We start from the raw sequence: 20,708 nt of genomic DNA, 5'->3' as shown, positions 1-20,708 counted from the left end.
TATAACATTTAAAAATATGCAAATATATTGTCATATATGTAAAAATATTAAAATATATGCACATATTTGTAGATTAAATACATGGAATGGTGTCATTTTTAATATGTACATATTTATTAGAAACACGTAAATATATTTCAGAGTTATAGTGGCACTCATTTAGAAAAATATATTTAAATATATTGCTTTTGCATTTGGAGTAGTTTGGTTGATCTGGTTATTCATTGTTTGTGGACACGTGATTTAACATATGTCCATTTAACTTAATGAGAACATGAAACACAGCTGTTTGTGTCCCAACTTCATTCGAGGTTCATCAAAAACCTAAAACAGGCGAAGATATAATACAGTCAATCAAGTGAATACATATGTTGAGTTTTAATATCCAGTAGACATTCATTTGGTAGTCATTACCGATACTCATTTTAGTTATTAGTAATTAATGTCCCTTTTTGACTGGAAATGAAACAAACCAAGGGTGGTCTGTGACTTTTACAGAGTGCAGCGTGTGAAGACAGATCAGTGGCTTTCCAGTCGTTTGTGTCACACTAAGGCGGTTACCCATGAAGCATGATTCTTACTCACTGTGTGAAAACACCATTTTCAAATAAGATGCATGGTTTGGTGATTAACATTTGCAGCTCTGACCCTGATCTAGTTTCCTCTGCTTTGCTTGTCTGTTTTCGAATCCGTGCTGTTTAGAAAATTATAGTGCGGAATCAAAGAAAAATGGTATGTCTGGTTTAATAACATACATATTCATGGCATTGCAGTTCAGGTATTGCACAGCTGTTTTTTTTTCCTCCTCTGTTGTATGTTGGCTTCTCTCATAGCCATGCCAGTAAGAAAGGCATCGTGTGAGTGGGAGGACAGCTGCCAGGGCTAAGATGTACTGGAACGCTGCTGTTTACCATCAGCCCTCATGATGCAGCCACTGCTGCATGACGGACTTCATCATCTCCACTACACGGCCTAATCTTGTTCCCCAAATAGGATACTGTCCCTCCTCGCAAATAGCTTCCCTTCATCGACCCCGGAGCTCCGCGCCGGAATATATGTATTATTTTCCCCGGCCCCCGTGAAAAGGTGTGTTGGTCATTGGCCGCTGGCTGTCGTGTTGCCTCTCCTTGGAAGTCAGAGAACGCTGACCTCATTTTTTACACCGGCGGATTCACAATCAAATGCATGACGGGAAAAAGAAAAAGCTTCTGTTTTTTACGATTGAAGTCGCCGCTTTAATTTAGAGTTCTGCAGTTCAGTATTATTTTTCTTCCTTTTTAAATTGACCCATGTTGTTTGAGGGGCAGTGATGCTCTGAACAGTCCTTCACACCCCCTCTCAATAAACCTTGTCATGAATGACCATAGGCCATTTCTTTGTCCTTTGTTTACCAGGTAGGTTCAGGGTTACGGTCAAACAATTGCGCTTAAACTAAACTTTTTTTTTTTCCTTTTTTTAAATCTTTTACAACCAAAGCGACTAGAAATGTTCAGAGATAAGAGGAACGTACAACAAAGGACACTTTGTTTTGTGTGCGGCCTCACGGCCTTCTCTTCATCTCATTTTGTTTTGTTGTTTTTTTTTCTCCAGTAGACCTTTGAAGCACTCCAACTGGAAATGATTCATGAAAGACATTTTAGCAGTTTTCAAAGAAAGTTGCGTGTTCCTCTCTTTCTTTTTTTTTGCGAGTATCCCGCTTCAGCTAAATGCCATGACTTCCGTACCCTTTCCATTCTGACTGATGACTCTCTAATGCTAGAAAGTCCCTCTACCTGCCTGGCTGCAGTAGTATATTTGTGGTGTTCTTCAGGTCTGCCATGTCAGAATGTATGATTTGCAACATTGATTTGTGAGATCATCTCTTAAATTGCCCCAGACCTTCAGGGCAAAGGCAAAATATTATTTTTGGTGCAATAACCAAGCAGTAGCTCAGGAGTCAGAGGTTCCGGAGGCACATGCAGCTCTTTTACTGCCCTGTTGTGGCTCCACAGCAGAATTAGAATAGTAGGTAAAAATAAAATAATCCTCCTTTACAGTGAAATAAAGCTCTGCTGATCGTTCAACACAGTTTAACAATAAACGGTCTTAAACGCTGGAGTTAATGTAGAACTGCTAATTCACCCTTTAACCCTGAAAGTTTGTACGCAGACTGCTGGTCACCATAGCAACGCAGACAACAGTCTTGCCTAGCTAGTAGCTAACGAAAAGGCAAAGATAAAGATTTAAGACAAATATTGATAATTTAGAGACTAATTGACAGACGTCTTTGCGTTTATAATCACTCCAGCTGATTTCCTGATACGTTTAATCTGCAACAAGAAACTGTCAAACACTAAAAAGTCACGAAGCTGAAGTCAGTTTCTTATTCGCCTGCTTCTTGTTCACATTTTCCTGATGTGAGAAAAGTGGCTATAGCTGAGCTAAAGCTTAAAGCAGAGCAAAGTGAGTCTGCGTTTTCATTTATATTGTATATTTTTTAGCCTAGACTAGGACATCAGCACATACTGAGACACATTTACAGCCAAGGTGGTAAAATGGACATAAAGTGTTGCGGCTCCCAAGGTGGATTGATTTTTGTTGAAAGGACAAAATGGCTCTTCTTAATATTTGGGTTGCCCCCTGCAATAGGCTATTGTTTACATAGAATCAGAGTTGGACAACTAGTGTGGAAAATCTCTGCATTTGCAATGTTTACCTCATTTACACTGTTTCTCGCTGTTACTGGATGGCAGTTTGTTGTTAGTCATTAAAATGTGTTTAAGGAAAGCAGCCTCTTTAAGTCCAGACATCTTTTTTTCTTTCTATTTAACCCTGTGAAATCCCAGGCTTATTACATACTAAGGATCATTGTGGACTTTAGTGCATACTGGTTAAGCTATTCTTTGGCTAAAGAAGTGTGTAATAACACTTTGGGCCTGTGTCCCTGGCCTTCTAAGAGGTTAAATAAGTCATATGAAACTTGCTTGATTATGTTGAAAAACAAAATAATCATCTAGTAATTCGTTTTATTATAAGATCCATCACTTAAAGCTGAAAAAATCCAGGTGAAAAATATGCACACTTATATTTAGGTGGGCTTACTGGGGGCTTTTTCAAAAACATGTCTCTCTCACAATATTAGAAAATGAAAATTATTAATACGTTTTCTATTAGCAATTTACCAAATCCCAATAACAAAATCTTGCAAATTTGACTATGAAGTAGGAAGCTGTGTGATTCAGTTAATGACATGTAACATCATGCAACGAACCACCACTGAGTGACCATGTCCACTACTGAGAAAGCTGTTCAGTTTGATCATCCCTCAAAAGAGCTTAGCAGGGGTAGAGATATGAAAATCTGCATAATAATTATAGAAACATAGGTATCATATATACTTTACTGTATTATATGTATTGTAGTAAATATAATTAACAAGTTTGCTTCAGTACCAAACAGTCAGGGGTTGCCTTTTGCTAGACGTCCCACATGTCCAGCCACGTTGAAGATTTTGATCATTCCATCCACCGAAACACTTCCATCATCATTAGGCTTGGCTCAGTCAGCCCTGTAGGTTTGTTGCTGGGATCAGTGAAGATAACTGCGCTATGACATTTTATAAAAGAGTTACACCCAGTAAAGAATGAACCTGTGCTGTATCTTCTGCCATTGGCGGTGGTGGCATTTATTACCAAACCAGCCTGTGGTTTGGTTATTATCACGCTATAACGTATATGTGTATATATATATATATATATATATTGATGTTGTCGGAAGAAAACCTAGTATCTCTATTTTAGACATTATTAGAAAATGCCTGTTACCCTTTACATTGTGTTTAAATTTAATGAAGAATGGACCAAAAGAAACGTCTCAAAATTGCTTGGAAAAAAGTCTGCTTCCATTGACTTACATTAAAAGTAAAGTAGCTTTTTTCCTTTCCTGTAAAGTTTGGAGAACTTTTCGAGGTTTTCTTCTGACAATAGCGATATGTATATATCTCCAAGGTGAGTGGCTACTCAGGCCACAAGCCACTTTTTAGTGGCTAAAATATGATCTGTAGCTGGGCAATAGGCAGTGTGGACCCCTGGCTTAGTAACTTTGAGATAAGCAACAGGATAATCAAACTGATTTATTGGTTAACTCAGGCTTTAGTAGAAGTTGCAGTATTTGTGGAGAAGCCTCCATAGTCTGATAAAGGAGGAGGAGACAGTTTGCCAATTAGCTAGAAAAGTCCCACCCTTTAATAAGAAGAGTCGATTGGTCAAAACAAAAACAGGAAAAAGCCGTCCCTCATTATGGAGATACACTCATGCGCAGTAGCCAGAGCAACCCAGGGCTTTATTTAATATCTGCCTGGTGGGTGGCTGCTGACTGGACAGACTTTCTTACAAGGACTTTGGTCCCTCTGAAGAGTTGCTGCATGCTGTGTGCTACCTTCACAACAACAAGTAAGCAAGCATTGATGGTATTTCTTGTATATATGTTTTTAAAAATGTGGTAGGCATGCATTCTGCTGCAAGTATGTACACTTATATTTAGGAGGGCTTACTGGGGGCTTTTTCAAAAACATGTCTCTCTCACAATATTAGAAAACGAAAATCATTAATACATGTTTTCTATTAGCAATTTACCAAATCCCAATAACAAAATCTTGCAGATTTGACTATGAAGTGGGAAGCTGTGTGATTCAGTTAATGACACTAACATCATGCAACGAACCACCACTGAGTTGCTACATGCTGTATGCTACCTTCACAACAACAAGTAAGCAAGCATTGATGGTATTTCTTGTATATATGTTTTTAAAAATATGGTAGGCATGCATTCGGCTGCAAGCTGAAAAAATCCAGGTGAAAAATATGTACACTTATATTTCTTGTATCATAGGTTTTCTCCTAAAATATTTGAAGGTAACTGTATACAGAGTGCTGCTGAATACAGATCCTTCATTTCTGTGTCCTGAATGTGTATCTGAATACTTGTATTCTGCTACTTTTACAACCCTGCATTAGTCAATCCTGTATAAGATTGACTAATAAAACACATGATGCCTTTTGCTTAATTGTAAAAAAAAAAATCATGTTGAAAGGCTTTCTAATACTCATATGCCAGTTAAAATAGAACAGAAGCAGAAAGGCTTTGGCTCCTGTGAGATTTAGTTAGTTAATGTTTAGTTAATGTAGAGCATTCCACTCCGCTGTGGAACGCTCTACATTAATTACTATTGAATGATTTTTTTTAGTAAATGGCTCCTTCAAAGGAAAACCTAATGTTGCTGGCAAAAAATAAAAAAAATAAAAAAATAAATCTCTATTTTTTGTGATTTTTGTTTTTCTACATCATTTGAGCAAAGCAGCTGCTCGTTAGATTATATTAAGCTTTCATAATGAATGGGCCTTTACTAATGCCCCAGAATCGCTTAGGGTAAAATCCCTTTACATAAGCGTACATTAGAAGTAAAGACTGTTTTTGCCTCCTCCTGTAAAGGTACTATTTCGGAGGTACATGTTTTTCTTCAGACTGCGACGATATACTAAAGAGAGCTGCTCCGGGTCGTGTTACTTCGTCTGCGTTTGAACTCAAATTTTGAGATTTAAAAACACGTTCAGATGCTTCAAGTTTCACACATCTGGCAGGCCCTTCGCTTCCTCTATTGGTGGACGACCTCGTACCTGAGAATTTTTTATGTTAGTTTGAGGAATCAGTCCAAGCATCAAAGTGATTCATGCTCTATTTCCCCCTGTCCTCCACTCAGCCCTCCTTCAGACTGGAGAGGAATGGACAAGATGGACCTATTTTCTGATATGGAGCCCCGTTAGTCTGCAAAAGCAGGTGCAATTTTCCACAGCGTTATCCTGAGCCACCCTTTATCTTTCAGGCTCTGACTTAAACCTGAAAAGAGAGCGAGGGCACAGAGAGATTGAGTACACATGCTGCTCACACTTTTATATGATGTTTCAGTGTGCTGGATTATTATTACATTTTTTTTTTTAAAGCAGAATTTTACAGACTTAGACTTTTGCCATTCTTGGCTGTTTCGTAAAGGTGAATGAAATCCACAATCACAAGCTGTTTCCCAGCGTGTTTAGACAGAGAAAATCCTTTGTAATAATTCCATTATACACGCTAGATTAATTCGGAGCTTGTTTGTTTTTTCTAAGGTGTCTGTTTGCTTTGTCCTTCTCAAAGTAATACAGAGCAATAAGAGAGGCCTGGAATAACAATAAAAGTAATCCTCTTTCTTTGTTGTTGACCGTTTTTGACACTGACAGGTAGTCTAACACGGGCTTATGATATGCTTATAATCTTCTTGCAAGGTGTAAAGGAGCCCTTTGACAAAAAACGGAGCACTCTCTGCCTGTTTAAATGCTCCCCGCCCCTCCCTCCTGTTTGGTTTTGGAGTTTATTGGTGGAGAGGCTTTCTCTACAGTGGCAGATGAGGATACAGGAAGGCTGTTTCTAATGAGGCTGAACCATCAACGGCACTCGAGCATAAATTGCTGACGCTGTTCAGTGCAGGTAGCTCCATCTCCACAGTCCACCTCTCAGCCTCTACTGGGACAATTAAGCATAGCTATCCAATTGCCCCTCAGTAGTAAAGGGACAAGTGATATTTTCATAAAACTTCTGCTTCCACAGAGCATCAAAAATCAAACTGTTTTCAAAACACTAAACCACTTGGAACCTGTGCAGAGGGGGGGTGATGTGGATGGAGGCCGTTTGCATGCTGGATGGGACAGATTTTTCATGCCCCATGCAGTGTTTGGTCATACACAACAGCTAATTATATTTGCTAAGAGTTAGTATGAGTAATTAGAACTGTCCAAATGATTTTTTTCATCAGATCACATGGCTCACGACTGCTGTTATTCAACTAATGTTGGTTATCCACTAACAAAAGCCCTATTGGATCTGGCTTGACATGATCTTTGACTAATTGTGGAGTGATTTTAATCCAGTATGAATCTGCAGTGTGTGTAGTTTTACAGTCTGACGGTAATAATTGTGGAGCAATTTTAATCCAGTATGAATCTGCAGTGTGTGTAGTTTTACAGTCTGACGGTAATAATTGTGGAGCGATTTTAATCCAGTATGAATCTGCAGTGTGTGTAGTTTTACAGTCCGACAGTAATAATTGTGGAGTGTTTTTAATCCAGTATGAATCTGCAGTGTGTGTAGTTTTACAGTCTGACGGTAATAATTGTGGAGCGATTTTAATCCAGTATGAATCTGCAGTGTGTGTAGTTTTACAGTCTGACAGTAATAATTGTGGAGTGATTTTAATCCAGTATGAATCTGCAGTGTGTGTAGTTTTTACAGTCTGACGGTAATAATTGTGGAGTGATTTTAATCCAGTATGAATCTGCAGTGTGTGTAGTTTTACAGTCTGACGGTAATAATTGTGGAGTGATTTTAATCCAGTATGAATCTGCAGTGTGTGTAGTTTTACAGTCTGACAGTAATAATTGTGGAGTGATTTTAATCCAGTATGAATCTGCAGTGTGTGTAGTTTTTACAGTCTGACGGTAATAATTGTGGAGTGATTTTAATCCAGTATGAATCTGCAGTGTGTGTAGTTTTACAGTCTGACAGTAATAATTGTGGAGTGATTTTAATCCAGTATGAATCTGCAGTGTGTGTAGTTTTACAGTCTGACAGTAATAATTGTGGAGTGATTTTAATCCAGTATGAATCTGCAGTGTGTGTAGTTTTACAGTCTGACGGTAATAATTGTGGAGCGATTTTAATCCAGTATGAATCTGCAGTGTGTGTAGTTTTTACAGTCTGACAGTAATAGTTGTGAAGTGATTGTAATCCAGCATGAATCTGCAGTGTGTGTAGTTTTTACAGTCTGACAGTAATAATTGTGGAGTGATTTTAATCCAGTATGAATCTGCAGTGTGTGTAGTTTTACAGCCTGACTGTAATAATTGTGGAGTGATTTTAATCCAGTATGAATCTGCAGTGTGTGTAGTTTTACAGTCTGACGGTAATAATTGTGGAGTGATTTTAATCCAGTATGAATCTGCAGTGTGTGTAGTTTTACAGTCTGACGGTAATAATTGTGGAGTGATTTTAATCCAGTATGAATCTGCAGTGTGTGTAGTTTTTACAGTCTGACAGTTATAATTGTGAAGTGATTGTAATCCAGCATGAACAGGTAATGATCAGTCTGGATTAAGCTTGCTTATTGGCTCACAGATGCTGATAAGACTGATTACTTAGGTACTGAAATACACTCTTCAACAGTTATTTGAAGGATTCAGATTCAGAGTAATTATCTAAGCAACACCACTTTTTTAGGACCAGCACTCATAGCATTTCAAAACAAGGCATAGGTGTTTTGGTTGTTTTTCTTCTAACAGGGTACAGTAACGTGCATAGTTCACACATTTGGTGTAATCCAGGTTTCGCTCGAGTGTTATTTTTTCCAGCTCTCTTGTGGAAAATAACACTGTGCCCAAATAGTGCAGCACAATAACTCTTAGAGTGTCTCTTGACTGTAGCAGTTACAAAAATATAACCAGAATGTACAAACGCACCACATTATAGTCATTTCTACAGCAACGCAGCATCCATTGTTTGTGTCTAACAGTGCTTTTGTTACAAATAAGCCCAGTGTATCCACTGCTGAGGCTCGGGCAGGCATGGCTAGTTCTAATGAGAGCTTGGATTGGATGAATAAATCTCATCATTACATTCCGACTTTCCGCACGTCTCCTCTCAGTGGGCCCAGCCACCCCAAGTCAAATCTAAACAAATGAATTCTGTTATTGGATTCCTGCAGCTTCATTTCCTGCACCTGGAGTTAAATATCACTCAGAGCGAGGCGCGCTGGTACGGGAAAAGCACAGCGGCCAACCTCAATCCAGCATGGGTTTATGTGAGGGGTGCATGGAGAGGTTAGCGTGATTAACATGGGCTTGTGTAAGTGGTGGGAGGTTTTTTGTTTGTCTCTGCAAACCGGAAAAAAGTGCCTTAGGCACTATTGGAGCTGGATTAGTTTTCCCAGAGGAGGTTGTGTAATATAATTTGTTGGGATTTGGCTGGCTGATTGTTACCAGATAAAGTATCGTATAAAGTGTTATTTCCCCAAATTCCCAAAGATAGTCTAGAATGAAAGGTCATAGCTTGGATATGCACGTCAGCATCACGCCAAAGGATGCATTCAATAACAATAACAACACACTGCATGGCTGTCTATTAGCAGGTTTCATTATTACATTAGTGTGAGGTGGATTGGAATAGGACTATATTACTGAGGGAACTCCAAGTTCAGCCCATTACAGACGATGGGAACACTGTGCAAACTACACACACTGCAGATTCACACTGGATTAAAATCACTCCACAATTATTACCGTCAGACTGTAAAACTACACACACTGCAGATTCACACTGGATTAAAATCACTCCACAATTATTACTGTCAGACTGTAAAACTACACACACTGCAGATTCATACTGGATTAAAATCACTCCACAATTATTACTGTCAGACTGTAAAACTACACACACTGCAGATTCACACTGGATTAAAATCACTCCACAATTATTACTGTCAGACTGTAAAACTACACACACTGCAGATTCATACTGGATTAAAATCACTCCACAATTATTACTGTCAGACTGTAAAACTACACACACTGCAGATTCATACTGGATTAAAATCACTCCACAATTATTACTGTCAGACTGTAAAACTACACGCACTGCAGATTCATACTGGATTAAAATCACTCCACAATTATTACTGTAAAACTACACGCACTGCAGATTCATACTGGATTAAAATCACTCCACAATTATTACTGTAAAACTACACACACTGCAGATTCACACTGGATTAAAATCGCTCCACAATTATTATTGTCAGACTGTAAAACTACACACACTGCAGATTCATACTGGATTAAAATCACTCCACAATTATTACTGTCAGACTGTAAAACTACACACTGCAGATTCATACTGGATTAAAATCGCTCCACAATTATTATTGTCAGACTGTAAAACTACACACACTGCAGATTCATACTGGATTAAAATCACTCCACAATTATTACCGTCAGACTGTAAAACTACACACTTGTTACTGTCAGACTGTGAAAACTAAAGCCTATATATTTCTGGCAAATCATGTAAGCAGATGTTCCAGCTCCCTACATTAAATTCACCATAATAAAATGTGTAATAGTGTAAAACAATAGAACTCAATGTAGTGAAAATTATGGAAGGTTCAAGATTTGTTTGCCCCCCCCCCCGAACTCCTCAGAAGTTATAGTTGCAAACCTCGCTGAATAAATATGTTGTGTTTTTCATCCTTCCAGCCTGGTGTAGCTCACCAGGAATGGTTTTATTTAGATGCAGTCTGCATTTTCTGCTGTTTATTTGAGAAGGAAGAATTGAGCAAATGCAATAACGGCATGGTTAGATTGTGGAAGCTGCAGTGAAGCCAGCCTTTATTGCTCTGCAGACTTAGACTGAGGAATTCAGCGAGCACTCCCGTTTTATTTAAAGCATGAACACAGGTAAAGCTAAAGCCTGTGTTGATTGGTATCCGCCTTTGTGATATTGATTAAGCCTAACGTTGAATGTTTGGTCAATGCATCTGGCTTTTTTAAAGAATCGTGACTGCTCTGAACATGCTCAGGTGCTCAACAGAGGCTTTTTCATTCTAAAATAAGCAAAAGAGCAGCAATGCGATGCTAAAAATCTCAAATCCAGAGACACATACTTGGATGCACGTGCTAAGTGCTTGTACAAGCGACTTAATGAAACACTTTGAGGCTGCCAAATGTTTGTTTATTCTCTCATTCTATGTAAACATAGGAACAGGTGGCTCGCTAGGGTTGAATTGAGCTCTAAAAGGCACAAACACAAATAAGCAACTATAATATTGCAGGTGTCACCGACTGGAATTCTGCTGAGACGTTTGTAATGTAACACAGTGATTGCTTTAGCCGAGGCTTTTGCCCAGAGAGACGTGGGCTGACCAGTTGCAGGGACAGTCTCTCTGGAGCAACACTCAGTGGCAGTAGTTAGCAGCTCCCTTGAGCCATAAACACTATCACATTTCCTGTGTGCTGTCTCTCTTGTTCATATTGCTCCTCTGCTTTGTCCAGCGGGGCCCTGACACCATCACCCATAGCATTATAGTGTTGGTCAGTCGGCTGCTGCCTGGACACAGGCCATTGGCTGAGGTGCGTGAACTTGGTCTCCTTGGTATTTATCAATGCATATTCTGTCTGCCTGTCTATCTATCTATCTATCTATCTATCTATCTATCTATATGTCTGTATGTCTGTCTGTCTGTGTCTATCTGTCTGTCTGTCTGTGTCTATCTATCTATCTATCTATCTATCTATCTATGCATCTGTCTCTCTGTCTGTCTATCTACCTGCCTGCCTGTCTGTCTGTCTGTCTGCTTGTCTATCTATCTATCTATCTATCTATCTATCTATCTATCTATCTATCTATCTATCTATATGTCTGTCTTTCTATCTCTGTCTATCTGTCTGTCTGTCTCTGTCTGTCTGTCTGTCTGTATCTCTGTCTGTCTGTCTGTCTGTCTATCTGTCTGTGTCTATCTATCTATCTGTCTATAAATCTATCTATCTATCTATCTATCTATCTATCTATCTATCTGTCTATCAATGCATCTGTCTCTCTGTCTGTCTATCAATGCACCTGTCTGTCTATCTATCTATCTGTCTATCTATCTATCTATCTATCTATCTATCTATCTATCTATCTGTCTATGTCTGTCTGTCTTTCTATCTCTATCTGTCTGTCTCTGTATCTCTGTCTATCTGTCTGTCTTTTTGTCTGTCTGTCTGTCTATCTATCTATCTATCTATCTATCTATCTGTATGTCTGTCTTTCTATCTCTGTCTATCTGTCTGTCTCTGTCTATCTGTCTGTCTGTATCTCTGTCTATCTGTCTGTCTGTCTGTCTGTCTGTCTATCTATCTGTTTATCTTAGCATATCTGAATTTCTGCCTTTGCCTTTGGCTTTTCATCCTGGAGTATAAAGTCATTAGTGTATGCACTGGTACAGCTGTTTTAAACAGGGATACACAATGTTATTGGAACCGTATCAATATTAATAGATAATTGCTTAAAAAGAATATTGGAATGAGACAGATGTTTAGATTTGAGTGATATTTCTTATCGATATTTGATGACGTGTTTATTGTGCTCTGGAAGAGCAGACTGGTTACTGTGCTAACATATCTTCATTTTATTTATTGTATTGCTTTTTTAGCTTCTACAATTAAGTATCACATTTTTCTGTTGCACTAATCCAGGTGGATCTAGTTCCAGTTTACAAATGTAATAGTTAGTAGTAATAAAGTTAAGTGTTTATGTATCGACATCAGCAAATGTGTACATGAAAAATGTACATAGAGCCAGATTTTCCACGTGTCTCTAGTTTTAAAGTCATCATAAATGGGATGTATTTGTGAGTGAAACACGGTCAGGGAGGGTCTCTGAGCTGTCTGAGGGTTTTCTGTCAGAGTTAGCTAGGAGTGGTGGAAGTGGGAGGGGAAATTATTGGTTTATATAATTTTGCACTGGTGCACAGTGAGTTAATAAAAAATCAGATATTTTAGACAAGGAAAAAAAGTCATTACATTTTGATTAAATAATCCCGGAGAGCAAGAATTTTGTCTTTTAAAGTATACAATGCAATGAATTGTGGTCAATGCATTCAGGAATCAATGATGTACGATTTGCTGTGCAAGCAGAGATTTTAGCGCAAACAAAGAATCAGCTTCAGCGCGTGAAGTCAAGCGCCAGCCTACCAGCACCTCATTTACATATCATTTCCATGAAGCACACTAATTCTTGCAGATGTGTTATTAGCGAGCCAATAAAATGTCAGCATTCAGTAGGTCGTGAGCCAGTGGGTGTGCTTGTAGGTGGAGTTTGAGGGAGCAGTGATGTCATTTTTTTACGATGGTACAATGATGTGATTGTGTAGTGTGATTGTTTTCCTGTGTTATTGCAGTGTGTAATATGCTTCAGTAATAACTATGTTATTGCAGTGTTTATTTTGTGGGCGGAGTCAGTAGTGTCAAACTAAAGCACAGTGTGATAGGTCTTTAAATGGAACATGAAGTAGGCATGACTTGACTGTATGCAGCGTTGATGAATAAGGACCAATGTCTCTGAATGTATTACACATGAAATATTAAGTAACTCAAGGCTTAAAGGGAAAAATGTATGGATGTTAATTAAACTGGAAGGAAGGTAATGTCTGCTGGCTAGCTGTCAGTCTGAAGGCCGAAAACAAAGACCGTATGAAACCGTGTGAAATCCAAAGAGCAAGTGGGCAACATGGCAAGACTGTTAATGTTAAAAGAGCTCCAGCGTTTTCTATTGTTTTCTCTAAGCCACTATAGCTATATTGTGCTGCTGGCACCTGTTCAGATTATTATTTTACACTGAATTCCTCACCCTTGCAGGGTATTACCTCTCCTAATAATTATTATCCCCATCTGTTTCAACCTGCTGTATGTTAACCTGTCATCTCACCTCCATGGTGAACTTTTAATGAAGTTTTCGAGCTTTCATTTACGCCAGGTGGAGAAATATTACACCTTTCCTCTTTCAACACTCTCCGGTTCATACATTTTTGAAATGCCAGGCCAAATTGGAATTTCTCTAGCAAAAAAAAAAGACCAGACTGACCCATCGTGGTCACTGATTAGTTTCTTTTTCTTCCATTGGCTGCTTTATGAGGTGAAGTTCATTGGGTGAAGCCGATGTCGGCCGTGCCCAGAACAGCAGGTGCCAGGAAAAAGGGATTGTTTTGGACGGTTAGGGCTAGGCCTCAGAAGCCAAAAGGGAGATTTGGGGGTTTAGAGCTCATCTGAATCTCTGCCTCACCTTTACCATGGCTGTTCTCCTCTCCTTTGGGTACTAAAGTGATAAGGCGTCAGTGTAGGCATCAGCACGGCCGTAACGACGTTCCGTAAAGGAGAAAGAAGGAAATATGTGCTAGCTAGCTGTCAGCATGAAGGCCACAACAAAGACGCGGGTATAATTTGGTCAGAGTATCTCTTGAAAATTTGTCTTCATGTTCTCCGTCTCAGTGGCCCACGGAGATTTGCTTAAATCAATGTAAGACTGGGTATTATTTATGAAAGGCTCATCTCGGAGAGCCGCAGTTTATTGAATTTAAGACAAAAATCGACCGGAGGAGTCCCCGGGGAACCGTGCTAGCTCTTCTATTTTTCTGGATGTGTTGTCTGCTTCCACTTTAAACGACAAGAAAGAGGCTAAGGGGGGGAAGCGCCACCCGCTCTTGTACACATACAGCAAAGTCTGCTTGAGATGTTAATGTTATGTTCAGTAAGCCCAGTCAATATATTCACAGAGACAATGCGTCTCCGAGCGGCTCTTTTTTTCCACTTCCTTTTAGACGTTCCTCCTGCTCCTCTACAGAAATAGCTCCCTTACTCTGCAATTTAATGAGCTAACACTTCTCACACAAATGCTGCACACCTTGAGGGCACAGTTTACATTTGGCATGGCATCTTTCAGTCATGTCTGGGTAGAAACGGGTTAACAGATGGAGCTCTGCGTTTTTAGATCACTCTAGCGAAGTTAGATTGAGTGAGATTTTTAAGTCTGTATTATATATGAATTCTGTAGCTATTGCTGTGCATGCTTGAAGTGCCGGACTGTTCCCTAGACCTGCAGTTGTGAAGCTGCTGTCCTGCGTGTTCTGGCTGTGTCATATTCCTCTGTCCGGGTAACTGTCTCCCTTGGGCCGAGGAGGACTGTATATGTCACTGAGAGTTTCGGAGATGATGTGAGAGTGACAGGAAAGTGAAGTTTACCATTTAACAACCTCAGTCTGCATGTAAGAAGATGAAATTGCATTTAAAAAAAGACCAGTTAAAGTTAAGTTAAAGGAAAGATAGTGGTTGCTTGAGCCTGTTAGTTTCTATTATACTGTATTTTGAGACATTGAGATTTCTGTTGTTTTCTAAGTACAAGAAAATGAGTCAACATTTCTGTTTATGATGGTCAGAAGTACAGTACAGATTAAGAGTGGGCGATTCGGCAAAAATAGCATCACAATACTTTAAGATATTTTTGTGACACACAACATGCATCACAATATTTCATTTTTTTTTGACTTGATGAATTCGACAAAAAGCCTCACCGAAGACACATTCTGGGAATGCATAGAAATTTTGGTGAATAACAAAAACCACAATGAAGTGTCCAAATCTAAGACTTAGCTAAGACTGGTAGTGAAGAGGCATTTAAACAGTTTGAGCGGCAGCAGATCAACAGTGGAAAAACAAGTCGGTTATGTGGGACTATTTCACAGTTTCATTAAGGGACATTAGACAAGTGATTTATATTCCTTATTCATCCTGTGTATCAAAAGGTACAACACCTAAGAACTTCTACATTACAGGTTTTATACTGTTTAAAAATATGACGTCCCACTCAAGACAGAATACAGCGAAACAGCAGAAGCAGATATGAAAGTTTCTGTGAGCACACCAAACGGCAGCTGTAGACGCAACTTTTGAAATGCAGAAAACATTCACAAACCACCACCACAGTGCAAAGAATAGGTAAAAATAGTGGAATTTACTGTCTTGGATAAGCAACCGTTCTCTGTTGTCGAGGATGCTGCTTTTTCGTGACACATACTGTAACCCACATAGTGTAATCATTTTAAAAAAGTATGTAAACAGTTTTGTCCTCTAGAAAGCAGATTTTATTAATAATAAAAGCGTATGTCCTTTAATACCTTGTAGTTTTTATGTTTATGTTTACTCAAAAGCATAAATAAAACGGCAAATTAAAAAAATTCCTTTCAGTTTTTGGTTTCAGATTTTAATGTGGTGTATCTTGGATTTTGGTTTCCGTTTCAGCCACGAATTTCCAATTGAATGAATCACTAAAAATTACTATGAAAAACTATATAAGTATAGTGACTTTAATTTAACATTTCACACACTGTACTGCTCCAAATCCAAGGACCGATTGTGCTCTCATAGTAATACAAAATGCACTTCATCAGTTTTTTAAGTACTGTTGATAAACACAGCATACAAAGCATATCATGACGTAATGTGAAATAATTTATCACAGTGATAATAAATTTCATAATTTTGCTGATCCCTAGTGGATAGAGATTGGTGAACACCTCTGGAGTTTTCCTCTAACCCATAACAACGATCTTCAAGTCACAGAAATAGTTTTGAAGCCTCTTAAAAGTGCTCAAAGTGCATTTGATTGTGAATAGGAGCTTCTATCACTGACCTGCTTCTTCCCCTCTTTCTCATGGCCTCTGTCTCTGTTTCTGTATTTCAGGATTGGGTGCTTTGCTGGTGCAGCAGCCACATGATGTGGTGGTGGTGGCGGGGCAGCCTGTGACTCTACCGTGCGCCATCACTGGTTACCATGGCATGGTGCTGTGGGTGAAGGACGGTCTTGCTCTGGGAGTAAACAGAGATCTGTCGGGTAAGTGACTCTCATAGGGATGCAAATTGTGGTTCTATTGGCCATCATTAGTCGACAATTACCTGCTAACTGGTAGGCCTGAAAGGATGTGACCTATCAAAAAAGTATAAAACGGACACTTCCAATTCTGAAATCTGATTGGTCGAGCCATGTTTGGTGCCATTTTGAAAACGCACAACTGAATTCTGTGTTAATGAATCAAATTTTTAAAAAGTGTATGTAGAGCATAGTATTACTAGGTGGTAATAAGCATGTAACAGCTGTATTAAACCATATTAACCTACATAAGGATCCCAAGGAGCTGATATCTATAATATATTCATATGCTAACGCATTAATATGTCATGATTTATATGAACAGTCACTAAAGTATTATTCAGTTCATTTTAATTCAGTTAAACTTTGTTGTCATTATACATATACACGGGTACAGTATAATGCTCGGAAAACTTTGTCTCTATTTTTGACATTTTTCAGTTTTTGGCATAATTTGAAAATACCTGTTACCCTTTACATTGTTTGTAAATTTCATGATGAACGGACTACCAGAAATGACCCAAAATGACTTGAAAAATGTCTGGTTCTATTGACTTACATTAAAAGTATAGTAGGTTTTTTCCTTCTACTGTAAAGTCATCATTTTGGAGATACGAGGTTTTCTTTCGACAACAGCGATAATGAAATACATTCAGGCTGCTTCCCTGGTGTATAAACATTGAGAGAAGGACATGGGTGGACATGTATTAGTAGGGTGACCGTATGTATACCTAAAAATATACAGAAACAATAAACAATAAGTAGACAATACAATAAATAGACAATAAGAGACACAGAAGTTTACTGGTGTGTAGAAGTGTATATACATATGCGCTGAATGTGCTAAACGTGCCCCAATTTTAGAGGTAATGTTCAGTAAACAGTGGTATGAATGTTATTTCAAGTGTTCAGTCCAATTATATATGGAATCAACAGCTTGGAATAACACTAAAGTGGTGTGTGTTTATAGTTGGAGTAGTGTTTGTGTTCATGATCGGGTGGTAACCAGTTTAACAGCTCGAGTGTGGGGTCTGAGCTGATACTGCTGTCTTCCCTCAGACATCGTTTAATGTATATGCCCTGTATGGGTGGGAGGGACTGGACTATATAATGAGGGACTACTGAAAGTTTTATATTCTAAAGGTCTGAAGTTATGTTTACCACTCATTATCAGCTCAAGTGAAAAAGGAATATAAATGCCATGCCTGAGGCCAGCTTCGGCTCACCGAACAGAGTGGAACTAACTGCCTGTTGCGCCTTCATGTTTACAATTCAGAAAAGTTCCTTGATTTAAATGATAAACCCGCCTTTTCAAATAGAAACTGTTGATATCATATTAGTGTTTTTTTTTGGCCAAAAGTGCAAGTCATTGTTTATGGTTGGTTAATGGCGCAAAGAATGATGCGAAGTACATTTATTTGCATGGTAGAAATAGGCTGTCCCTTTCATTTGTGTCAGTGGTCTAGTAACAATTATTTTGACGATCGATTTAGCGCTAAACATAAAAGTCGTATGCAAAGATGACATGCTTTGGCAATTTTCTAAGTGATAAAAATTCTGCACATTTTAATGCGAAGTTACTGTTTATTTGCTGGCAAAAAATAACTGAACAAATAAATGAAATGTGGCCTGTGAAAAAGTTATAGCACATTATATTGTCGTTGTCCAAAGAAAAACAAGTATCTACAAATAGTAACTTTACAGTAGAGGGCAAAAACACTCTTTAAGGTAAAGAGATTTTTTTTTCAAAAAGTAAAGTTTTTCTTTTGGTCCATTAATTATGAAATTTTCACACAATGTAAAGAACAGCTGGTGTGGTGAATTGATGTAGAAAAAAAATTGGATAATATATGGAGATACATGATACAATAATGGAGATACATGTTTTTCTGTGGAAAGTGACGCTATTTGTGATATTTTTTGTTTCATTATGTTACACTTACCAAATAAATAGGAATTGTGCAGTGATATTTGCAGAAAAAGGCCATATTTAAGTTTATTCCCTGTAGCGAGAATTTGTTAACCTGTTTTCACAAAAAAAAAAAAAAAAACCTCAATAAAAAATTATAATTTGACCTAAAAAAAGTTATAACATTTGCATACAAATGTATTTTTAGTTCTGTGGTCAAGATAATATTTGGTGTAAATGTCTGTTTGAACTCAGTCTTAGACCTAGTTAATATGTGAGTTCTCCAGTAGAATAAGATAAACCCCAAACATCATAACCCTTAGAAATTATAAGGGACTTTAAGCAACTATAGGCGATTTTATAAGTGAAAAAAGCTTAAATGTTGAAGAAGCCCTGCCCCTTTCCATCTGCTATACTCTGATAGTCTGCACCCAGATGTCTTTTGGTCATTGACAGTGGTTTTCATGAACGATGGTAAGAGAAAGATGCTCAGGAGAGCGAGGGGAATGCTCTGCTGAAACCATTACACCCTGAGTCAAATAAAAACCATTAGGCTGAATAATAAAAATGGACCTAATTAAACAACAAACCAGACATTGCTTTTCAAAGACTTCACAGTACTTTACTGGAGAAGGATAAATAAGGAAGCCTCTATAAAGACTTAGATAAAACATATAAAGACCCTATGTGGCAGAAAATGTATAGAAATGTGCGTTTTCTATTGAAGAAAGTAGATTTAAATTTAATACATTTAAAATATACCAAATAATCAGTGCTGATTCATTGAAAAGTGAAAAATTATAATGAATATTTTAATCGCGTCTAATCACTTAGTGTATAGCGGTGTTCTACAGACTTGAAGCTGCAAGCGTTCAGTTTAAAGTCAGTTTAAACTCCCAACTTTTCTAAATGTCTTCATATGTTGCTGTTATTGCAGCATCTGCGCTACTGTATGCTCCCTGTATCCTTCTGAAACAACAGGCGCTTCAGTCTTGCGTCATCAGGAACGCAATTGTCTGCTGCTTCTTGTCAGCAAACAGCTTTTTTGCATTTCGCTGTGCCACCGTTGCTCAATTAATGTCTGTGTTTACTTGTTTCCTTCACAAAGTGCCTATCCAACAGTGCTCGCTTATAAAGTAGCACATTACAGTGGAGTACTAATTGCATTTTGATCATTAATTAAAGCAAACACTTAATGTCTCCGGAGTTGCGGAGAGGAGCTGTGCTACTGCTTCTGCGTTCTACACTCGGAGGATGTGCGGTACAAATTAATTGGCTCAAAATGAATCAAATATCACAGAACTATTAAAAGAAATTGGCTTGCTATTAAAAGGACTGTGACTGTGACGAAAATCACAGGGAGCTTAACAAGGGTAAAGCACTTGCAACACTTAGATGCTCGCACAAGTACGTCTTTCATGTTTTTTTTCCCACTTCTGGAATTCTGCAGTCACGTTAAAGGGGAAATCCACCAATATTTCAACATTTATATGTAATTTAGTGGTTAAGATGTAAACAAAGTCATTCAGAGTGGTTTGGTGTGAAATGCTCTGTTCTAGAGAAACTTACTGAGTCAGAATTGTTTACAGAACACATTTCTTAAATCTATTAATGATGGAGGGATACATGCAGGGCATTAGGAGGCAAAATAGTCCCTAAAGAAAACATTTTTTTTTCTGATTTACCTCTATTTCACCGTCATCGACATTACAGAAGACTCGTGTAGGTTCACTGGTGGTTTTGGATAGTGAATAAAATGACTATGTTTGTATTGTAGACATGGTGACCCCTGGTTCCTATCACCACCACTGTAATCGGAAAGAAATCTGAGTCAGTAGGTTTCTCTAGATCGGAGCATTTCACGTCAAACCACTCTAAAACTTTTTTGAGACTTTTTTCATCTCAAAAATTGGTGGAATTCCCCTTTAAATTGTCCTATTGTTTTTATAAGTACTTTACACTGAGTCAGCATTCATTTTGCGTATGATACAGTGCTGCGCAAAAGTCAGAGAGGACCCTTCATTTATGTCATTTCCAGTCAAAACAGCCATTAAGTTCAAGTTATTAATTTCTCAGCTTCAGGAAGAAAAATGTTTACCGTAAAATTTCAAAGCCTCAATAATTAAATATAATGGGTGTGTCTCATAACCTAGTGAGCTCTCTAAGTAGCCGCTGTCTACATAGGCAGCTGTCTAAGTAGGCAGCGTTCCAACCATCATGTATCCTTATAGGGCAGATAAATGAGACGCTCTAGTTAGACAGCAGTGATGTCGCCGCT

General features: G+C 38.3%; 1 protein-coding gene across 1 annotated transcript in view; it reads left to right on the top strand.

Annotated features, from left to right (window-relative positions):
* The window catches only part of kirrel3a (kirre like nephrin family adhesion molecule 3a), a 219,103-nt gene that overhangs the window by 97,797 nt on the left and 100,598 nt on the right, over positions 1 to 20,708 (top strand). The window contains exon 2 of the mRNA XM_036595784.1: positions 16,336 to 16,485. Within this exon, the coding sequence (XP_036451677.1) occupies positions 16,336 to 16,485 (150 nt within the window). The remainder of the gene's footprint in view (positions 1 to 16,335; positions 16,486 to 20,708) is intronic.

This window comes from Colossoma macropomum, unplaced genomic scaffold (genome assembly GCF_904425465.1).
Source record: "Colossoma macropomum unplaced genomic scaffold, Colossoma_macropomum, whole genome shotgun sequence".
Classification (NCBI taxonomy): Eukaryota; Metazoa; Chordata; class Actinopteri; order Characiformes; family Serrasalmidae; genus Colossoma; species Colossoma macropomum.
Note: the sequence above shows the minus strand (reverse complement) of the source record. Positions and strands in the feature narration are given on the sequence as shown.